General features: G+C 47.9%; 3 protein-coding genes and 1 long non-coding RNA gene across 10 annotated transcripts in view; 2 read left to right on the top strand and 2 right to left on the bottom strand.

Moving 5' to 3' along the window:
• The window catches only part of NDE1 (nudE neurodevelopment protein 1), a 53786-nt gene extending 37968 nt beyond the window's left edge, over positions 1 to 15818 (top strand). For 2 of the 5 annotated variants that reach the window (XM_050774102.1, XM_050774103.1), the window contains exons 5-8: positions 929 to 1065; positions 4979 to 5158; positions 7681 to 7772; positions 10631 to 12986. In XM_050774102.1, coding sequence (XP_050630059.1) covers positions 929 to 1065; positions 4979 to 5158; positions 7681 to 7772; positions 10631 to 10879 — 658 coding nt within the window. In that variant the 3' untranslated portion in view covers positions 10880 to 12986. The other 3 variants (XM_050774104.1, XM_050774106.1, XM_050774105.1) reach the window with 3 other exon arrangements.
• LOC126944558 (uncharacterized) overlaps positions 1 to 21546 on the top strand; it is a 156959-nt gene that overhangs the window by 108736 nt on the left and 26677 nt on the right. The gene's annotated exons all lie outside the window — the stretch shown is intronic.
• PDXDC1 (pyridoxal dependent decarboxylase domain containing 1) overlaps positions 1 to 21546 on the bottom strand; it is a 471229-nt gene that overhangs the window by 438335 nt on the left and 11348 nt on the right. The gene's annotated exons all lie outside the window — the stretch shown is intronic.
• MYH11 (myosin heavy chain 11) overlaps positions 17022 to 21546 on the bottom strand; it is a 152697-nt gene continuing 148172 nt past the window's right edge. For 2 of the 3 annotated variants that reach the window (XM_050774054.1, XM_050774055.1), the window contains exon 41: positions 17022 to 17966. In XM_050774054.1, coding sequence (XP_050630011.1) covers positions 17834 to 17966 — 133 coding nt within the window. In that variant the 3' untranslated portion in view covers positions 17022 to 17833. The remainder of the gene's footprint in view (positions 17967 to 21546) is intronic. The other variant, XM_050774056.1, reaches the window with a different exon arrangement.

Below are 21546 nucleotides of genomic sequence, written 5' to 3'. Positions count from 1 at the left end.
ATCGCCATACTGTTTTCCATAATGGTTGAACTAGTTTACAATCCCACCAACAGTGTAAAAGTGTTCCTATTTCTCCACATCCTCTCCAGCACCTGTTGTTTCCTGACTTTTTAATGATTGCCATTCTAACTGGTGTGAGATGGTATCTCATTGTGGTTTTGATTTGCATTTCTCTGATGGCCAGTGATGATGAGCATTTTTTCATGTGTCTGTTGGCTGTATGAATGTCTTCTTTTGAGAAATGTCTGTTCATATCCTTTGCCCACTTTTTGATGGGGTTGTTTTTTTCTTGTAAATTTGTTTGAGTTCTTTGTAGGTTCTGGATATTAGCCCTTTGTCAGATGAGTAGATTGCAAAAATTTTCTCCCATTCTGTAGGTTGCCTGTTCACTCTGATGGTAGTTTCTTTTGCTGTGCAGAAACTTTTTAGTTTAATTAGATCTCATTTGTCAATTTTGGCTTTTGCTGCCGTTGCTTTTGGTGTTTTAGATATGAAGTCTTTGCCCATGCCTATGTCCTGAATGGTACTACCTAGGTTTTCTTCTAGGGTTTTTATGGTATTAGGTCTAACATTTATAATGCCGGTTGGCATTGTGAGTTTGCAAGAGAAAATAGAGCGTACTGCTCTTCTCAAACACATGCAGTCCTGATAGGGCTTTGGCTTGTTGCTGAGTGCTGTGTGGGCGGCACCTTATTTAATCCTCAGGACAGCCTTGTGTACCCCATGAGCTATGATGAGTCCTATTATGCAGGTGAAGAGCCCATGCCCCAGCAGGTTAAGGGACTCGGCCCGCTCTGTGGCATCTAGGAGGTTTGGTGCTGGGACTTGTGTCCAGGTGTGTCTGACCCTTCACACCACGTGGATCCGCAGTGCTAGAGGGATGTCCGCAGTTTGTCCTCTTGGATAACTCTGCTTTTCTCTTCCCCAGCGCCACGATCATGTCTCTCGAAGACTTTGAGCAGCGCTTGAATCAGGCCATCGAAAGAAACGCCTTCTTGGAAAGTGAACTTGATGAAAAAGAGAATCTCCTGGAATCTGTTCAGAGACTGAAGGATGAAGCCAGAGGTCAGGAAGCCTTGGCGTCTTCACCAGCATGGTCCCCATTCCCTGCCTGAGCAACATCTAGTCCCACAGCCTCTCCCGGCATTATCTTTACAGGGACCCTGCACCCTGCTCTGTGCCAGGCTGTCTAGTCAGAGGGTGTGGGGCTGCACCGGGCAGACTCTTGCCTTGGGCCCTGGCCGGAGCTGAGAACAGTAAGACATGCAACCCTGTAAGGGCCCCTTATGGGTATTTAGAGAAATAGCTTTGGGGTTCACAGATGAAGTCCTTGTATTGGGGTTCTGCCTCTGGGCAGCAGAATTTCCAGTTTCCAGAAAGGTGCTTCCTGGTCTGTAATTCACACACACAGCAAACCATCCTGATGTTCAGTAGGAACAGAAGAGTGTTGTGGGGAGAGCCTGGCACAGTGGCTCACACCTGTAATCCCAGTACTTTGGGAGGCCGAGGATCTCTTGAGCCCAGGAGTTCGAGACCACCTTAGGCAGTATAATGGGACTCCATCTTTACAAAAAAAATATTAAAGATTAGCTGGGTGTGGTGACATGTGCCTGTAGTCCCAGCTACTCAGGAAGCCAAGGTGGGATGATCACTTGAGCCCAGGAGGTGGAGCCTGCCACGAGCTATGATGGCACCAGTGCACTCCAGCCTACGTGACAGAATGAGACCCTGTCTCTTAAGAAAAGATTTTATGGGGAGAAATTTCTGGTGGAATTGCCAGCTAGCCTATTATTTCTGTGACTTGATGGCAACCGATATATTTGGTTTAGAACTTGGAAACCTCGTCAGCATTTGCTGTTTAGCAGTCGGCACTTGCAGAGGTAGAATGTTCAGACTGTAATGAGTTATTTGGCCAAGCACAGTAGTTCATACCTGTAATCCCAGCACTTTGGGAGGCTGAGGCAGGCAGATCACCTGAGCTCAGGAGTTCGAGACCAGCCTGGAAATAGAGAAACCCCATCCCTACCAAAAATAGAAAACATGAGCAGGGTGTGGTGGTGGATGCCTGTAATCCCAGCTGCTCAGGAGGCTGAGGCAGGAGAATTGCTTGAACCTGGGAGGTGGAGGTCGCAGTGAGCCAAGATTGCATCACCGTACTCCAGCCTAGGTGACAGAGTGAGACTCTGTCTCAAAAAAGAAAAAAAAAGACATTCATTAGTGGATTGTCCAAGTTGTTTTTATCCTATCTTTTTTTTTTTTTTTTTTTTTTTTTTGAGATGGCGTCTTTATCTGTTGTCCAGGCTGGAGTACAGTGGTGCTATCTCTGCTCACTGCAACCTCTGCCTCCCGGGTTCAAGCGATTCTCCTGCCTCAGCCTTCCGTGTAGCTGGGACTACAGGTGTACGCCACCATGCCTGGCTAATTTTTAATATTTTTTAATAGAGATGGGGTTTCACCATGTTGCCCAGGCTGGTCTTGAACTCCTGACCTCAGGTGATCTGCCTGCCTCGGCCTCCCAAAGTGCTGGGATTACAGGGGTTAGTTACTGTTACCAGCCCAATAAATTGTTTATAACGTCAATTTGCTTAGTAATGTGTAACCAGTAGGTGGGGGATGAAAAGTAAAAATTCCTAAGTTTAATAAAGTAGTTGTTCCTAGATGTCCATCAGTAATGAAGTGGTTAAATGAAGTACATAGATTTATTATGTGAAATATTAAAAAATTGTTTAAATGAACAATATTGTGGTAGAAAGATTGCCAAGGCTAGGCACAGTGGCTGATGCCTGTAATCTCAGTGCTTTGAGAGATGGACGCAAGAGGATTGCTTGAGCCTAGGAGTTCAAGATGAGCCTGGACAGCATAGTGAGACCCCATCTCTACAAAAATGAAGTGTAAAAATTAGCTAGGCCTGGTGGCATATGCCTGTAGTCCCAAGTACTTAGGAGGCTGAAGTGGGAGGATGACTTGAGCCCAGGAGTTCAAGGTTACCTTGAGCTATGATTGTGCCACTGCACCCCACCCTGGGTGACTGAGTCAGACCCTGTCTCTAAAACAAAAAACATTGCCAAGACATACCACTGAAGGTGGGGGAGTAAGTCATACACAGGACAAGATATTGTATGTTTCCAGTAATGCTTAATAAAAAATGTTCTTATTTTATGCTCAGTAGATATATATGTATGTTATAAAGTTTGTTTGAAAATGGAGAGAACAGCCAGGCACAGTGGCTCATGCCTGTAATCCCAGCACTTTGGGAGGCCGAGGTGGGTGGATCACCTGAGGTCAGGAGTTCAAGACCAGCCTGGACAACATGGTGAAACTCCGTCTCTGTTTAAAAAAAAAAAAAAAAAGCCAGGCATGGTGGTACGTGCCTGTAATCCCAGCTACTTGGGAGACTGAGGCAGGAGAATCACTTGAACCCGGGAGGCAAAGGTTGCAGTGAGCCGAGATTGTGCCATTGCACTCCAGCCTGGGCAACAGAGTGAAACTCCATCTCAAAAATAATAATAATTCAGAGAACAATGGTTGAAAGCTCTCCCATATGTTATGGTGATTATGAGTGAGGAGTGTTTGGGGATAGTCTGGAAAGCATACTTTGTTTTTGAGACAGTCTTGCTCTGTCACAGAGGCTGGAGTGCAGTGGCGTGATCTCAGCTCACTATAACCTCGGTCCCCTAGGCTCAAGCAATGGTCCTGCCTCAGCCTCCCAAGCAGCTGGGACTACAGGCGCACGCCACCATGTATGGCTAATTTTTTGTGTTTTTAACAGGGACGGGGTTTTGCCATGTTGGCTTCAAATTCCTGACCTCAAGCGACCCTCCCACCTCGACCTCTCAGAGTGCTGGGATTATAGGCGTGAGCCACTGCGTCTGGCCTTTTTTTTTTTTTTTTTTTTTTTTTGCCAGAGGTCTCACTCTGTCACCCGGGGTGGAGTGGCACAATCATGGCTCACTGCAACCTTGACCTCTTGGATTAACGAGATTCTTGCACCTCAGCCTCCCAAAGTGCTGGGATTGCAGGCATGAGCCACTGCTCCTGGGCATACTTTCATTTAGTATTCTAAATACACTGCTATGTTGGAATTGTTTTTTCAATAATAAAAGCATTAGTGTGTCACTGTCATAGCTTTTTAAAAATCTGAAACTATTTTGTTAGTCAAGAGAAAAATGCTGTAGAGTTGTAAGTCTGCTAGGCAAGGTCCTGTGGGTTTCCCTTTATTTGGAGTTTCTACCTGGAGTGTTTCACCCCAGTAGGTCTTTTTTCTGACCAGTATCTACTGTTGAACCTCTATACCTGCACCCCACCCACCCTAAGCCAGGGCTTAAATTCCCTTTTTGTTTTTTGAGACGGAGTCTTGCTCTTGTCACCCAGACTGGAGTGCACTGGAGCAATCTCAGCTCAGCGCCACCTGGCCTTCCAGATTCAAGTGATTCTCGTGCCTCTTCCTCCTGAGTAGTTGAGATTACAGGTGCCTACCACCATGCCTGGCTGGTTTTTGCATTTTCTTTTCTTTTCTTTTTTTTTTTTTTTTTGAGACGGAGTCTCGCTCTGTCACCCAGGCTGGAGTGCAGTGGCCGGATCTCAGCTCACTGCAAGCTCCGCCTCCCGGGTTTACGCCATTCTCCTGCCTCAGCCTCCCGAGTAGCTGGGACTACAGGCGCCCGCCACCGTACCCGGCTAGTTTTTTGTATTTTTTAGTAGAGACGGGGTTTCACCGTGTTAGCCAGGATGGTCTCGATCTCCTGACCTCGTGATCCGCCCGTCTCGGCCTCCCAAAGTGCTGGGATTACAGGCTTGAGCCACCGCGCCCGGCCTTGCATTTTCTATAGAGATGGGGTTTCACCATGTTGGTCAGGCTGGGCTCAAACTCGACCTTGGATGATCCGCCGGCCTTGGCCTCCCAAAGTGCTGGCATTATAAACATGAGCCACGGCGCCTGGCTGAGGACTTGAATTCCTGAATCCTTTTCCTGGCACAGATTTGCGGCAGGAACTGGCCGTGCAGCAGAAGCAGGAGAAACCCAGGACCCCCATGCCCAGCTCAGTGGAAGCTGAGAGGACAGACACAGCTGTGCAGGCCACGGGCTCTGTGCCGTCCACGCCCATCGCTCACCGAGGACCCAGCTCGAGTTTAAACATGCCCGGGAGCTTCAGACGTGGTAAGGGGAGTGGGAATTGGAGAATTTTCTCGGTTCACAAAGTGTTTCTGGGTAAGAATCTGGGGTGGGTCCTGGGTGTGTGATGATTTGCACCAGGCTCAGAGCCTGATATACTCTCAGGCTTTGAGCAGAGAGTAGACTGGGATGTTCCTGGGGATGGGCAATTGAGATGAGTGAGGAGTGGGTGTGAGGGAGTAGTGGAGTCTGTGATGCACTGGGAAATGGAAACCCCACCCAAAGCGGGTGGCTGCTACTCTGCACTAAAAGGAATGGCCCCTCATCTGCAGTTTTTTCCATTCTTCAAAGCCAGAAATGCTCTTTTTTTGTTGTTGGTTTTTTTTGAGACAGGATCTCACTGTGTCACCCAGGCTGGAGTGCAGTGACGTGATCTTGGCTCACTGTGACCTCTGCGTCATGGGCTCAAGTGATTCTCCCACCTCATCCTCCGGAGTAGCTGGGAGTAAAGGCGTGCGCCACCACACCTGGCTAACTTTTGTATTTTAGGTGGAGACATGGCAAGCCCAGGCTACTATCAAATTCCTGGACTCAAGTGATCTGCCTGCTTTGGCTGATCCCAAAGTGCTAGGATTACAGGCGTGAGCCACTGCGTCTGGCCCAAAATCCTCTTTTTGAATATAAAACCTCCCAAATTTGAAATGTCACTAACCAAATACAAAAAAGTAAAAAGCATTCTGTGGGTTTGGTAATGCATCCACCGACAGCTAGACTCAGTGTAACCTGTGCTGCGTGGGTGGGGAAAAAAATCTGAATTCTCACCCCAGACCCTCTGCCGACAGCTTCCAATCAGGCCTTTTACAGCAGATATTAATAAGACAGTTATGGGGTGCTCAGTGTGTGCTGGCCACCGTGCAGCCTTCGCCGCAGGCCCAGGATGGAAGTGAGGCCCTGAGTTAAGCAGAGTCATAAAGTAATTGAATGGCAGATGGTTTGGGATTCAGACCCAGGCAGGCAGGCTCCAGATCTTACCCTACCATCTACTGCCTCATCCCTTAGCTTGTCCCCTGGGCATGAAGAGACCAGTGAGACTTGTTAGAATCCCAGTGCCAGGGCCCTTTTGTTTTGTTTTGTTGAGATGGAGTTTCGCTCTGTCACCCAGGCTGGAATGCAATGGTGCGATCTTGGCTTACTGCAACCCCTTCCTCCCGGGTTCAAGTGATTCTCCTGCCTCAGCCTCCCGAGTAAGCTTGGATTACAGGCACCCACCACCAAGCCTGGCTAATCTTGTATTTTTAGTAGAGAAGGGGTTTCACCATGTTGGCCGGGCTGGTCTCAAACTCCTGACCTCAGGTAATCTGCCTGCCTCAGCCTCTGAAAGTGGTGGTAGTACAGGTGTGAGCTGTTGTGCCTGGCCCCAGTCTAGAGCCATTTTGCATACTTTATTTCATTGTTTGTTTTGTTTTGTTTTGTTTTTTTCCTTTAGAGACACAGTCTTGGTCTGTGGCCCAGGCTGAAATGCAGTGGTGCAATCTTAGCTCACTGCAGCCTCCAACTGCTGGGCTCCAGTGATCCTCCTGCCTCAGCCTCCTGAGTAGCTGGGACTAGAGGCATGCAACTCCATGCCTCAGCCTCCGAAAGTACTGGGATTACAGGTGTGAGCTACTATGCCTGGCCGAGAGATTCTGCATTTCTAAGAGTTCTCAGGTGCTGCTGGTGCATGGACCCCACTTGGACAAGAGAGGCTTGCAGAGCTGAACCCTTGTAAAGCTGGATCATCCTGTCTATATAGTTCTTATATCTATCACCGATGCCATTATGTTAATTAATTATATGGATTTCCTACAATTTCAAAAGGATTTGTTTTGGGTTTTTTTAAAAAGACTAATATGGCTGGGTACGGTGGCTCATGCCTGTAAATACCAACCTTGGAAAGGCCGAGGTGGGAAGATCGCTTGAGACCAGGAGTTCATGATCAGCCTGGGCAACATAGTGACACCCTATCTCTCAAAAAAAAATTTTTTTAAAAGGCCACGCATGGTGGCTCATGCCGGTAATCCCAGCACTTTTGGAGGCCAAGGTGGGCGGATCATTTGAGGTCAGGAGTTCGAGACCAGCCTAGACAACGTGGTGAAACTCTCTCTATAAAAAATATAAAAATAAGCCGGGTGTGGTGGCACATGGCTGTAATCCCAGCTATTCAAGAGGCCAAGTCAGGAGAATCGCTTGAACCTGGGAGGTGGAGGTTGCCGTGAGCCGAGATCACATCACTGCACTCCAGTCTGGGTGATAGCAAGACAACGTCTAAAAAAAAAAAAAAAAACTTTTAAAGACTAACATGTAAAAATAAATATTTGTTGCAGTCATCACAAGGACTTGAAAAATTGGTTGTCATATAGGCCTTGGGCGTGTGATGCAGTTAACTACGGAAAGAAATAGGGTAGCTTTTGGGATCTGAGGAAAGGCGTCAGCGCCCCTCCTGTCCTGTGGTTTGGAACCTAGTGATGTTAGTTCACGGACATGACTATAGGTTGGTGAGTTATATGCTCTTCCCTTTGCACACCCAGGCCTGGACGACTCCACTGGGGGAACTCCCCTCACGCCTGCGGCCCGGATATCAGCCCTCAACATCGTGGGAGACCTACTGCGGAAAGTTGGGGTAAGAACACACTTCTCTGGTATTTGGTGCCTTCCTGCCTGTCTTTCAGGATGTGTGAAAGGGGGTTGATCTAGTTCCTGCCCTCTTATTTTTTTCCTTTTTTAAGAGACAGGGTCTTGCTCTGTTGCCCAGGCTGGAGTGTAGTGGTATGATCACAATTCACTGCAACCTTGAACTCCTCAAACTCCTGGTCTCAAGCGATCCTCCTGCCTTAGCTTCCCGAGTAACTTGGACCACAGGTGTGCGCCACCATGCCTGGCTGATGTTTTCATTTTTTGTAGTAATGGGGGTATCGCTGTGTTGCCCAGGCTGGTCTTAAATTCCTGGCCTCAAGGGATCCTCCCAGGTTGGCCTCCCAAAGTTGTGGGATTACAGGCATGAGCCAATGCGTCCAACCCCTTTAATAGCAATGTGGTGAGTTTTAGATGTGGCTGCTCCTTTAGCATCCCTGGGAATCATTAGCACTTTCTGTGGGAGTTACTGCCAGACACTCAGAGCTCTGACTCTAAGCATTGCTCTGAACTCTGTGTATGTCTCTTTCCTTTTACCATTTTTCCTCTAGGCAATTTGGGAAATTAAGATGAGTTTTTTCCTTAATTTGAAAAACTGAGGAGTGTTTAGAAACGGCCTTCTCTTTTGGCTGGGTGCAGTGGCTCATACCTACAATCCCAGTAGTTTGGGAGGGTCACTTAAGCTCAGGAGTTTGACACCAGCTTGAGCAGTATGGTGAAACCCCCTGCCCCGACTTGCCTCTACAAAAATGCAAAAATTAGCCAGGCCTGGTGGTGTGCATACTGGTGGTCCCAGCTACTAAGGAGGCCAAGAGGTGGCAGGATTGCTTGAGCCTGGGAGGTTGAGGCTGAGTGAGCTAAGATTGCACCACTACTCTCCATCCTGGGTGACAGCACGACTTTGTCTCAGGAAAGAAAAAAACTGCCGCTTTTTTTTTTTTTTTTTGTTTCTCAGGGTTTAAGAGAATTTGACACTTTGGGAGGCTCAGGGTTTAAGAGAATCTTGACACTTTGGGAGGCCGAGATGGGTGGATCACCTGAGGTCAGGAATTCAAGACCAGCCTGGCCAACATGGTGAAACCCCATGTCTACTAAAAATACAAAATTAGCCAGGCGTGGTGGCGGGCGCCTATAATGCCAGCTACTTGGGAGGCTGAGGCAGGAAAATTGCTTGAATCCGGGAGAAAAAGGTTGCAGTGAGCTGACATCGTGCCACTGGGTGACAGTGAGACTTGATCTCAATCAATCAATCAATCAATCAATCTTGAAAGCCTAAGGTAAAGAACTTGGCCTTTCAGCTTTTATGTTAATATAGGGAGGGATCCTTTTGTGCTTAAGCAATAACATAGGTATTCTTTGTAGTTTATTTTTAAAAATGATTCCTGGAAGGCCACATCATTTAACTCCTACCAAGTTGTCACTGTACACAGTGTATTCATAGCTACAACTTAGTAGAAGCTTGCAACTCATTTCTTCTGTGTTTTTACTCCTGGCTTTTGGCTGCCTGGTTTGCTATTCTAGAAACGGGTCCGCGTTTCGATATTTAGCCTCGTTGGAGTATAGAGAAGCCCGGGGTGCTGTCAGTGTCCTTTTGGTTTCCTCAGGGTCTGTTGCAGCCAGACCAAGTCCTTGTCAAACTTCCAGCCATTCTGCAGAGGTTTAACAAGGTAAAGGAAAGAGTGAAGGATTCCAGAAGTGGATTTCCTACTTTCTACAAGTGGAGTTGGATAATTGGTTAGGTTGGTGATGTTCCAGAAAGCTCCCATTTTTTTCAATTCTTTGTAATTAAAAAAATTTTTTTCATTAATTTTTTTTTTTTTTTTTTTTTTTTTTTTTTTTTTTTGGAGCATGATTGTGCATAGTCCTCCTACAGGAGGCTGAGGTGGGAGGATTGCCTGAGCCTGGGAGGTTGAGGCTGCAGTGAGCTGTGATCTTTTTCCAGGAAGCTCCCAAACATTTAAAAAAATTTTTTGTAATTAAAAGAGTTTTTGCATTAAAAAAGTTTTTTTTTTTTTTCGGTTTTTTTTTTTTTTTTTTTTTTTTTTTTTTTTTCTTTTGAGACGGAGTCTTGCTGTGTCGCCCAGGCTGGAGTGCAGTGGCCGGATCTCAACTCATTGCAAGCTCCGCCTCCCGGGTTTTTACGCCATTCTCCTGCCTCAGCCTCCCGAGTAGCTGGGACTACAGGCGCCCACCACCTCGCCCGGCTAGTTTTTTGTATTTTTTAGTAGAGATGGGGTTTCACCGTGTTAGCCAGGATGGTCTCGAACTCCTGACGTCGTGATCCGCCCGTCTCGGCCTCCCAAAGTGCTGGGATTACAGGCTTGAGCCACCGCGCCCGGCCTTAAAAAAGTTTTTTTTATTAGCTGGGCATGATTGCGGACGCCTATAATCCCAGCTGCTCAGGAGGCTGAGGTGGGAGGGATTGGTTGAGCCTGGAAGGTTGAGGCTGCGGTGAGCTGTGATCTCACCAGTGCACTCCAGCCTGGGTGACACAGTGAGACCTTGACTAAAAAAGTTTAAAAAAAAAAAAAAAAAACTGAGATGGGATCTCTCTTTGTGGCCGAGGCTGGTCTCAAACTCCTGGGCTCAAGCCATCCTCCTGCCTTGGCCTCCCAGAGTGCTGGGATTACAGGTGTGAGCCATTGTGCCCAGCCAGCTCCCAGATACTTAAGGTGCTTGGTTCTGAGACTGGCATATACATTGGATTCTTCTTGGGGTCCCACTTTGGAATTCCAGTGCACAGCAGTTTGAGAACCACTTTCTGGGGTTCGTTCTTCTGTATGGGCTCTGGTAAGACAGAATAGTCCTTGCCTATAACTTGAGAGATAAAAGTGTATTTCTCTCCAGGCACTGGAGTCCAAACTCGCTTCCTGCCGGAACCTCGTGTACGATCAGTCCCCAAACCGAACAGGTGGCCCAGCCTCTGGGCGGAGCAGCAAGAACAGAGATGGTGGTGAGAGACGGCCGAGCAGCAGCAGTGTGCCTTTGGGTGATAAGGGGTCAGTACCTTCTAATAAACCTCTCGCTTGCAGGGAGAACCCGCCTGCCCCAGGCAAGAAACACTCACCCCCAACCCACAGCCATGTGTCTTTTTAAGTTATAGGATTATTTCAGCAAACCTTATCCTCTCCTCTGCTCCCTGCAGGCAGCATTAGGTGGTGTCTTGTGGCTTGGACAAAGGGCTGGAGAGGGTCTTGTTTTGTGAGACAGGGTCTCACTCTGTCACCCAGGCTAGACTACGATGGCAGGACCATGGCTCACCCTCTGCCTCCCGGCTCAAACAGTCCTCCCACCTCAGTCCCCTGAGTAGCTGGGAGTACAGGTGTGTGCCACCATACCCGGCTAAGTTGTTGTATTTTTTTCTAGAGACAGGGTTTTGCCATGTTGCTGAGTTTGCTCTCAAACTCTGAACTTCAAGCGATCCTCACCCTTCATCCTCCCAGAGTGCTGGGACGACAGGTGTGGGATACCATGCCTGGCCAAGAGGGTCATTTTTGTCATTTGATTCTACAGCTACTACTCATGGTTACACTGTGAGGATGTCCTCTGTAAAACCCTTATTTGGGTCAGGTGTGGTATCGCACGCCTGTAATCCCAGCAGTCTGGGAGGCCAAGGCAGGTGGATCACTTGGGGTCAGGAGTTCAAAACCAGTCTGGGCAACATTGGTAAGACCCCATCTCCACCAAAAAATAGAAAAATTAGCCAGGCATGGTAGCATGTGCCTATAGTCCTAGCTACTTGGGAGGCTGAGGAAGGAGAATCACTTGAACCTTGGAGGCAGAGATTGTAGTGAGCCAAAATTGTACCTCTGCACAGCAGCCTGGGCGACAGAGCAAGACTCCATATCAAAAAGTTAGTAGTTAAATAAAAATAAAGCCCTTATTTGGGGAATTGAGTATCAATCACGGCTCTGCTTCGCCTGAAGATTTTTTTTTTTTTTTTTTTTTTTTTTTTTTTTGAGACAGAGTCTTTCTCTGTCGGCTAGGCTGGAGTACAGTGGCATGATCTCAACTCACTGCAACCTCTGCCTCCCAGGTCCAAGCAATTCTCCTGCCTCAACCTCCTGAGGAGCTGGGATTACAGGCATGTGCTACCACGCCCAGCTAGTTTTTTGTATTTTTAGTAGAGATGGGGTTTCACCGTGTTAGGATGGTCTTGATCTCCTGACCTTGTGATCCACCCACCTCGGCCTCCCAAAGTGCTGGGATTACAGGCATGAGCCGCTGCAACCAGCCTTTTTTTTTCCTTTTTAAATCTGTAGAACCTTTGAGAAACTGGCTTGAGTTCTAGCCAGCCTATGTTTCTGAAACCAGCCACCCGATGGAACAGCACAGATCTGACCTCTAACAGTGTCATTGATTTTCTTGCCTAAAGAAAATCAGGGCCAGGCACAGTGGCTCGCACTTGTAATCCCAGCGCTTTGGGAGGCTGAGGCCAGTGGATCAATTGAGCTCAGGAGGTTGAGGCCACAGTGAGCCATGTTCCCAGCCACTGCGCTCCAGCCTGGGTGATGAAGCCAGACCTTGTCTCAGGAAAAAAAAAAAAGGGGGGGGCAGCTTTCAGATTCAGGAATTCTGCAAGGTGTGTGACTGCCATTTCTCTGGGCCCCAAGCCATAGGAATCTGATGGGTTTGTAGCAGACACGTGGCAGGAAACTAAGAATCTTTTCCATGGCATGCACATAACTTTCAGACCTTTACACGTGGATTTTTAGGCCAGGTGCAGTGGCTGAGACCTGTAATCCCAGCACTTCAGGAGGCAGAGCAGGGTGGATCACTTGAGGCCAGGAGTTCACGAGACCAAACTGGGCAACATGGTGAAACCCTGTCTCTACTAAAAATACGAAAATTAGCCAGGCATGGTGGCGGATGCCTGTAGTCCCTGCTACTCTGGTGACAGGCACAAGAATCACTTGAACCCAGGAGGCGGAGGTTGCAATGAGCCAAGGTTGCACCACTGCACTCCAGTCTAGGCAACAGAGTGAGACTCTCAAAAAAAATCATCATAATAATTTTTCTGTTTTTTTTTTTTTTTTTTTTTTCCCTATGAGACAAGATTTTGCTGAGTCGCCTAGGCTGGAGTGCAGTGGTGCGACCATAGCTCACTGCAGCCTCATCTTCCTCAGCTCACTCAAGCCATCTTGCCTCAGCCTCCCAAGTAGCTGGGACCGCAGGTGCACACCACACCCTGGCTAATTTTTTTTTTGTTTTATAGAAAGTCTTGCTATGTTGCCGAGACTGGTCTCAAACCTCCTGGCTTTGAGTTTGAGAATATACCTCTGAGACTGTAGTCTGCTCCTCATTGAGATTTCTAGAGGTGAGTTTTCTGGTTGATTTTTCCAGGCGATCCTCCCACTTTGGCCTCCCAAGCGCTGGGGGTTACAAGCATGAGCGATCATGCCTGGCCTTGTTTTTGAGACAGGGTCTCGCTCTGTCACCCAGGCTAGACTGCAGTGGCATGATCTTGGCTCACTGCAACCTCCACCTTCCGGGCTCAAGCGATCTTTCCACCTCAGCCTCCCAAGTAGCTGGGACTACACATGCAGGCCACCACACCCAGCTAATTTTTGTTTGCATTTTTTGTAGAGACAGGGTCTCACTGTGTTGCCCAGGCTGTAAAATAAACAAACAATAAGTAAGAGATGGATTTTTCTAGTGGGTCTGAGACTGGGCGTTTTGTGTGACCTTGGAATCTGAGAGCCAGGTAGCCAGTGTCCTCTTCTTCATTTCACAGGAGAGAAAATTGAGACCCTGTGAGACCCTGCTCCCGACTCTTGATGTTCACCCTTATAACTCTGTGGGCCCCGGTGCTAGCCAGTTTGTCACAGCTGTCATGTCAGCTTAATTTGGTTTGCTCTGTCTGAAGGTTGGGGAAGCGCCTGGAATTTGGGAAGCCGCCTTCACACATGTCTTCATCGCCGCTGCCGTCAGCCCAGGGGGTAGTCAAGATGTTGCTTTAGGAAAACCACGGAAGCTGAAGCTCTTGGTGTCGGTGCGAGTCGTTCCCTTTGGTCGTCTTTTTTACACTAGGTTTTATTTTAAGTTAGTTTGAGAAATAAGAGCAGTCTCCGTAGTTAGCTTTGCGGCCCAAGCCAATGACTGAGGCCATCACCTGTGCTCTGGGGTTTGTCCCTGGGAAATGTCTCCTCATCCCTGCCTGCCACTGTGTGCATTGCAAAGAGGGACAAATGGGGCTCTCTGGGAAGGGCTCTAAGGTGTTGGTGATGAGGCTACCCTGTTGTTTCTGTTTTTGAGATAGAGTCTCACTCTGTCGCCCAGGCTGGAGTGCAGTGGCATGATCTCAGCTCACTGCAGCCTCCGCCTCCTGGGTTCAAACCGTTCTTGTGCCTGAGTCTTCCAGGTAGCTAGGATTTACAGGCACCCACCACCAGGCCTGGCTAAATTTTTTGTATTTTTAGTAGAGACGGGATTTTGCCATGTTGCCCAGGGTGGTCTTGAACTCCTGGCCTCAAGTGATCTTCCCACCTCGGGCTCCCAGAGTGCTAGGATTTCAAGCATGAACCGTTGCTCCCATACCCCATCATGTTGAGCTAAGCCAAGCAGAGTCCTGATTGGTCTTTTTTTATTTTTTTCTTACTCTTTTGAGACAGTCATGCTCTTGCCTTGTCTCATCCAGGCTGGAGTGCAGTGGTGCGATTTTGGCTCACTGCAGCCTCTGCCTCCCAGGTTCAAATGATTCTCCTATCTCAGCCTCCTGAGTAGCTGGGACTACAGGAGTGTACCACTACACCCGCTAATTTTGTATTTTTAGTGAGAAACGGAGTTTCACCGTGTTGGCCAGGCTGGTCTTGAACTCCTGGCCTCAAGTGATCCTCCCGTCTCAGCCTGCCAGAGTGCTGGAATTACAGGCGTGAGTCACCGCGCCTGGCCCCGATTGGTCTTGACAGGTGGTGTTAATGTCCCAAGTCTCCTTAAATGTGGGATGGAGCTTCTCTCAGAGACTCTTCCCCCAGCCCCCAACCAGCTAGAATTGTCTTCCAGAACAAAATTTCTCAGTGCTTTGTGGTGTACTGAAATCATGTATAATAACCAAGAACAGAACGGTCACATGCCCTTTTAAAAACTGTGGAATAGGCCGGGCGTGGTGGCTTAGGCCTATAATCCTAGCACTTTGGGAGGCCAAGGTGGGTGGATTACCTGAGGTCAGGAGTTCGAGACCAGCCTGGCCACATGGTGAAACCCCATCTCTACTAATAATAGAAAAAATTAGCTGGGTGCAGTGGTGGGCACCTGTAATTCCAGCTACTTGGGAGGGTGAGGCAGGAGAATTGCTTGAACCTGGGAGGCGGAGGTTGCAGTGAGCCAAGATGGGGCTACTGTGCTCCAGCCTGGGCAACAGAGCGAGACTCCGTCTCCAAAAAAAAAAAAAAACGAAAGTGGCATAAACCTGAGACTGTAGCCTGCTTCTCATTGAGATTTCTAGAGGTGTGTTTGAGTTTTCAGAGTAATTTTCCAGACCAACCAGCGTCAGTGGGAAATCTGTCCTCTTGGCAAACTGTAATCATTCATTTTCCTGAGTCCCCTGGTGGGGCGGGGGGAATTCTGCCTCAGGACCCCGAGGGGTCTTTGGGGGTGGCCATGGTAATGCAGCCACTAAGCAGGACTTCATTCAAAGTCATAATGAAGTAACCAGGGTGATCTTCAAATAAGAATAAAGCGCGAGATCATTGTTGGAGGCTTCCTTATCAAAGACGTGAACACGGGATTTCCAACACACCACGGTGTGTCCACTCATCACTGCGTGTTAGGAACTGCTGTCTCTTTGGGACACAAGTTAAAGAACACACTAATTTCTGGAGTGTGCCTGCAGCTTCACGGCCTTCATTTTGTTACTAAGTTATTTTCTGGAAGAACAGCAAAAATTTCAGGTTGAAAGCAGAACTTTCCAAGTGCTACTGAAATTCCGCAGAGAATTAAACTGCGATGGTGGGTTTCTTACCCTAGAAACATCCTAACCTGTATCCATAAAAGATGTCCTTTTATTTTTTTTAAAAGATCAATAAAATCAAGAGAAGTGAATGTTGAACTGGTTTGGGCTGGTGGTCAAAGAGGCTTTGTATGTTTGTACTTCCATGTTTTCTCAATGAGTGGTGAAAAACTTTTTTTAGCCAAGTCATACAATGTGAAAAAATCTTTTTAAAATTTTCTATTCAAGCCAGGTTTTTAGAAATGTACATGGGATGTGTTTGTGCGTCATTCAAGGCATATTAGCATCTGGTCGCAGGGTGGAGTCCTCCGTTGCCATGTTTCCGGTCTCCCAAATCTGTCTGATCCCACGGAGTTGGTGGTATACCTCATCGTTTGTGTTGAACAGAGCCTTGCAGGCATGTCTGTGTAAAACACTCAAGCTGAAAGAAGGATAGGGTCTACAGCTTGTTTTTATGGCCCTTACTCTAAGAATGATTTATTATGTTTTTAAGGGTTGTTTTAAAAAATGAATATTTGGCAAGACCGTATGTAGCCTGTAAAGGCTAAAATACTATCTGACTGGGTGGTGGTGGTGTGTGAGACAGGGTCTTACTGTTCTAGGCTGCAGTGCAGTGGCGTGATCATAGCTCACTGCAGCCTCGAACTTCTGGCTCACATCCTCCTGCCTCAGCCTTCCAATTAGTTGGGAGTACAGGTGTGCACTATCCTGCCTGGTTTACTTACAAAAACTCTTTTTTTTTTTTTTTATAGGAAAGGGGGTCTCTCTTAGCCAGGCTGGTTTCCAACTCCTGGCCTCAAGTGATCTTGCCATTTCAGCCTCCCAAAGTGCTGGGATTACAGGTGTGAGCCACTGTACCCAGCCACCATATGACCTTTTGTAGAAAGTGTTTACTGACTCATTGGGAAGACCTTGTGTTTTAACTTAAAAAATCAAGGAAATCCTGTATTTTTCATATGATACTGGTTTTGATGAGTGAAGATGTTCTTCCCAGTCATCTTCAAGGCAGGGGGCAGTGGCCCTTGGACCACACATCACCTTATTTCTCTTCCCCCGCCCACCCCGCCGAACGGCCCAATAACCCCCTTAGTCTCGCTTTGCATCTCTGCTCTGCTCTTTTACTGGCTGTGGGGTCATAGGCAATTGATTTCACCTCTCTAGGCCTCAGTTACTCCATTCATGAAATAACCCTGACATCAGAGAGTCTTCGGGACAATGAAGCAAAACCCAGCTTTCCCCAACTTCTTTTCCTCTCTAGAAGGCGGCTCAACAGAACAGCCAACGACACTGTGATTTATAACCGTTTATTAGTGAAGGTGTTTTTAAGCACAGTCAGGGTGTAAACAGTGCAGCATTCCTGCTCCCCTCCGTGGGAGCAGCGTCTCCTTTTCAATTCATGTGGTTACAGAAGGCACTTGGTGAACTGTGCGTGTCTGAGGTGTGGAAACCAGGAGAGGAGGAAAGAAGTCTCAAAGGCCTGATGTGAGAAGTTGGAAAGGTTCGCAGGTTAGGGAATGAAGGGGGGGGGGTGGCGGCGACACCCATTTCGGTGACTTTCTCCCCATTTCATGTAAACAAAATTGCCAGGGACCAGTTACCATGGATATGTTTTTCTAGAAACTCAATGTCTGCACAATCCATAGAACTGGAGGATGTGTCTGTTTCCTGTTGGGTTTTTCTCGTCCCTTACATCATATGAAATTCAATTTATACCTAGAATACAGGGGTAGTGGGGGTGGGGGTTGTTGAGACAGGATCTCTGTTGCCCAGGCTGGAGTACAGTGATGCAATTACAGCTCACTGCATTTTCGAACTCCTGGGCTCGAGCGATCCTCCTGGCTCAGCCTGTGTAGTAGCTGGGACCGCAGGCGTGTACCACCACGCCCAGCTTATTTTTAAATTTTTGGATAGACAAGGTTTCACTACGTTGCCCAGGCTGGAGGGTGGTGGTTTTTGTATTTCTTGTGTGAAAGGTGTCTGTGATGTTTGGAATTTGAGAATGGATTTAGACAATGCTAAGTACAGTCTGCTGGGTTTTGCTTTGTTTCGGGTTCTTTGGTTTTTGGTTTTTCTTGCCGTGGTGCAAAACTCTATAAAGTTGCTTATTCACTGGCCTTGGTTCCGTTGAAGTCTGCATCTCGAGTGTCCATTTCCTCCTCAGAACCATCTGCATTTTCAATAACTCGACGTCCTCCAGACCTTCTAGAAGGAACGAAAGAGGTCTCGTTTCCTCGCCTGTGGGTTGTAAGGAAACATATTTCTCTAGCAAAGAAACCGTCATGGTTGGGATAGATTTTTTATAAATCTATTTTAAACTTGTAGCTGTAGTCCTATGGCAATAGACACCTATTTTTTAATGGCAGAAAACACGGCACAAATAAGATGCAGATACTCAAGTTGAAGTCAACAAATCCTGGCCAGTCTTAAGGCATGATTGATTGAATTTAATCAGCTGAAATTGGTTGTGGGGAGTGGAAAAGGTTTTTCAAAGCAAGACTATCTGCTTTTAAAAATGTCAGGCTTGGTCATTTGAGAACCCCCAGGATTCTGGTCTTTGATTTAGAATAGGAAAAAAACCCCAAAAACCAAGTAGGGGATTTTGTCTTCTGACTTTATTCATAGCCCACGGGGCAGAGATGAAGAGAGAACATACTGTTTCTCTTATGTATGTCCTCACCCCCATTCGCCTTAGAGGTGGATTTTCAAGGTTTGAATTGGAAGGTGAAATGGACAAGGGCAGCCTTGAGAGAGGGGGAGGTGAGGGACACAGAGGGGCTCCCTGGTTAAAAGGTGGGACAGCGCCTCTTGCTGGTGTGGAGCTTCCTGGACTGAGTCTTCCCTACCTCAGGGACTGCTGCATCTGTTTTGCTGACCGTGGAACACACCACACATGGCATAAAACGGGTGTCCAATGATTATCAGAAAAGGAGATGATACGTGTTAATCCAAGGTGGATTATTTTATTGAGATGAGGTCTTGATATTGTTGCCCAAGATGGTCTTGAACTCCTGGGCTCAAGCAGTGCTCCTAACTTGGCGTCCCAAAGTGCTGGCATTACAGGTGTGGGCCACCACACCTGGCCTCCAAAGTGGATTTAAAAAAATGTGAAGACAAGAGTCTCTGTCACCCGGGCTGGAGTGCTGTGCCATGATCTTGGCTCACTGCAACCTCCGCCTCCTGGGTTCCCGCGATCCTTAAACCTCAGCCTCCTGAGTAGCTGGGCATACAGGCACGCACATACCACCACTCCTCGCTAATTTTTGTATTTTTAGTAGAGGGGATTTTGCCATGTGACGCGGACTGGTCTCGAACTCCTGGCCTCAAACAATCCACCTGTCTCAGCCTCTCAAAGTGTTGGGATTAGAGGTGTGTGCCAGTGCGCCTGGCCTCCGAGGTGGATTTTAGCTCCAGCCGGTAGGACACCGCTCTCTCTCTCCTTACTACTCCCATCTCCTCTCTGCCCTGGTTCTCTAAGTTTATCACCTCGACTTCACAAGAAGGGCTGGTCATGTGAGGGGAGACTTTGGGTAGGAGGAAGGGAGTGGGCAGGAGGAGGAAAAATCAGACCCGCCTTGCTGCTGACCTGCACTGTCTGGAAGAAACACTTAACTCTCTTCAGCGACTGCAACAAATAATCATGTTGGGTTCTGGCCATGTGGCCCTGTTTGACCTGAATTGGAAGACAGGTCTTATTTTAGGACATCAAAGAAGCAAGCAGACTTTTGCTCCCTACACAAAGGCTGGACAAGAAGCCACAAGGATGAATACAACTCAGTGACTGATTCTTTAGTCAAAAGGAACAACTCGGCCGGGTGCAGTGGCTCACGCCTGTAATCCCAGCACTTTGGGAGGCCGAATCGGGCGGATCACGAGGTCAGGAGATCGAGACCATCCTGGCTAACATGGTGAAACCCCGTCTCTACTAAAATACAAAAAAAATCAGCCAGGTGTGGTGGCGGGTGCCTGTAGTCCCAGCTACTCAGAAGCTGAGGCAGGAGAATGGCATGAACCTGGGGGGTGGAGCTTGCAGTGAGCTGAGATGGTGCCACTGCACTCCAGCCTGGGCAACAGTGCGAGACTTCGTCTCAAAAAAGGAACAACTCAGGTAAGATTAGAGGCGTAAGCAAGACCCAGAGATTCATGATCGCTGAGAAGAGGAACTCCCAATATGACCCTTTTGTTGACAGAAGATGGGAGAGGCCCCAGCTGGGAAAGCCCACCTGGCTGTAAAGGAGGGGGCTTCTGGCAGTGCAGGAATCAGGAATAAAGACTTAAAAGTTGCAGCCACTCCAAAGTAAACATTGCTAGTCCAGCTTCACAGAGAAGCTTCTGGACTTGGAGCCGTGCTAGAGAACTCTCCATCCTTCTCTCTCTAGACGTGACCCTCAAGTCTTTCTTTTAGCACTGTCTTGCAAGCACTTGACTCAGAAGGATCCCCAAATTCAGAGCAGACAGCAGCAGCAGTTTGGCCATTCCCTGTACGCTCCCCACACAGCTTGCTTCCTTACAGTTTTAACTCCAGGTTCAAAACCTGATGGGCTGGCTGGGTGCAGCAGCTCATGCCTGTAATCCCAGCACTTTGGGAGGCCGAGGCAGGGTGGATCGCTTTTGAGGTCATTTGTTGGAGACCATCCTGGCCGACAGGGTGAAACCCCATCTCTCCTAAAAATACAAAATTAGCCGGGCGTGGTGGTGGGCGCCTGTCATCCCAACTACACAGGAGGCTGAGGCAGGAGAATTGCTTGAACCCAGGAGGCAAAGGCTGCAGTGAGCCAACATTGCACCACTGCACTTCAGCCTGGGCAACAGCAAAACTGTCTTTAAAAAAAAAAAAAAAAAAAACCAGATGAGCTAACCTGGAGCTGAGAAGTAGTCCCTAACCTCCTCATCAGTGCTCCAGGCACACACTTTTTGGCTCTTGGAAGAGTCCATTTGCTAACTGGAAAAGCTTAATGGATAAATTTGCTCCCTTGGCTCCCTTGACCTAAGAAATACCTTGTGCCCTGGGTCATTGGAAGCTGCTTGCTTGGCTGTCAGCCTGCAAGACACTCTGTTTTGGCTCAAGTGCTTTTCTTGGAACTGGTTTCAAATTCTAGACCAAGGTTGGCACCAACGATACCTGTTACAGGAACTAAGGGACCCCCTCTAAAGGTTTTCTTAAAGGGTCTGATCCTGGAGAATCTGTTTTTTTGTGGGTTTTTTTGAGATGGAGTTTCACTGTCTCACCCAGGCTAGAGTGCAGTGGCGCAATCTTGGCTCACTGCAGCCTCTGCCTCCCAGGTTCAAGCGATTCTTTCGCCTCAGCCTTCTGAGTAACTGGGACTACAGATGTGTGCCACCTCACCTGGCTAATTTTTGTATTTTTAGGAGAGACGAGGTTTCACTATGTTGGCCAGGCTGGTCTTGAACTCCTGACCTCAAGTGATCCATCTGCCTCGGCCTCCCGAAGTGCTGGGATTATAGGCGTGAGACACTGCGCCTGGCCTAGCATTTGGATTCTATTCCTGGACCCAACCTATCCAAGGCCTCAGGAATTAACTTGAATGTCAGCACCTGCTGCTTTGCAAGGACTTGGTTTCCCACTGACCGGTGGGTTCTGCACTTCAGCCAACCCTGGAATTCGGCTTATCCTGTGATCCCAGTGAGCCGGCAGGAGAGCTGCTCGAAGTGTCCCAGAGCCTCATCTGCTTCCCCACTAAACTGGCTCTTAACAAGACCTCTCCCCATGCTAAAATTTAAGTATTTTGGTGGTGACAGCAAAGTTGAGATTCTCCAAAAATGAACATGCACACAAATGACGGTTGGTTTGGCCTCT

Source organism: Macaca thibetana, chromosome 20, assembly GCF_024542745.1.
Source record: "Macaca thibetana thibetana isolate TM-01 chromosome 20, ASM2454274v1, whole genome shotgun sequence".
Lineage (NCBI taxonomy): Eukaryota > Metazoa > Chordata > Mammalia > Primates > Cercopithecidae > Macaca > Macaca thibetana.
This window is presented reverse-complemented; position numbering and strand designations above follow the sequence as displayed.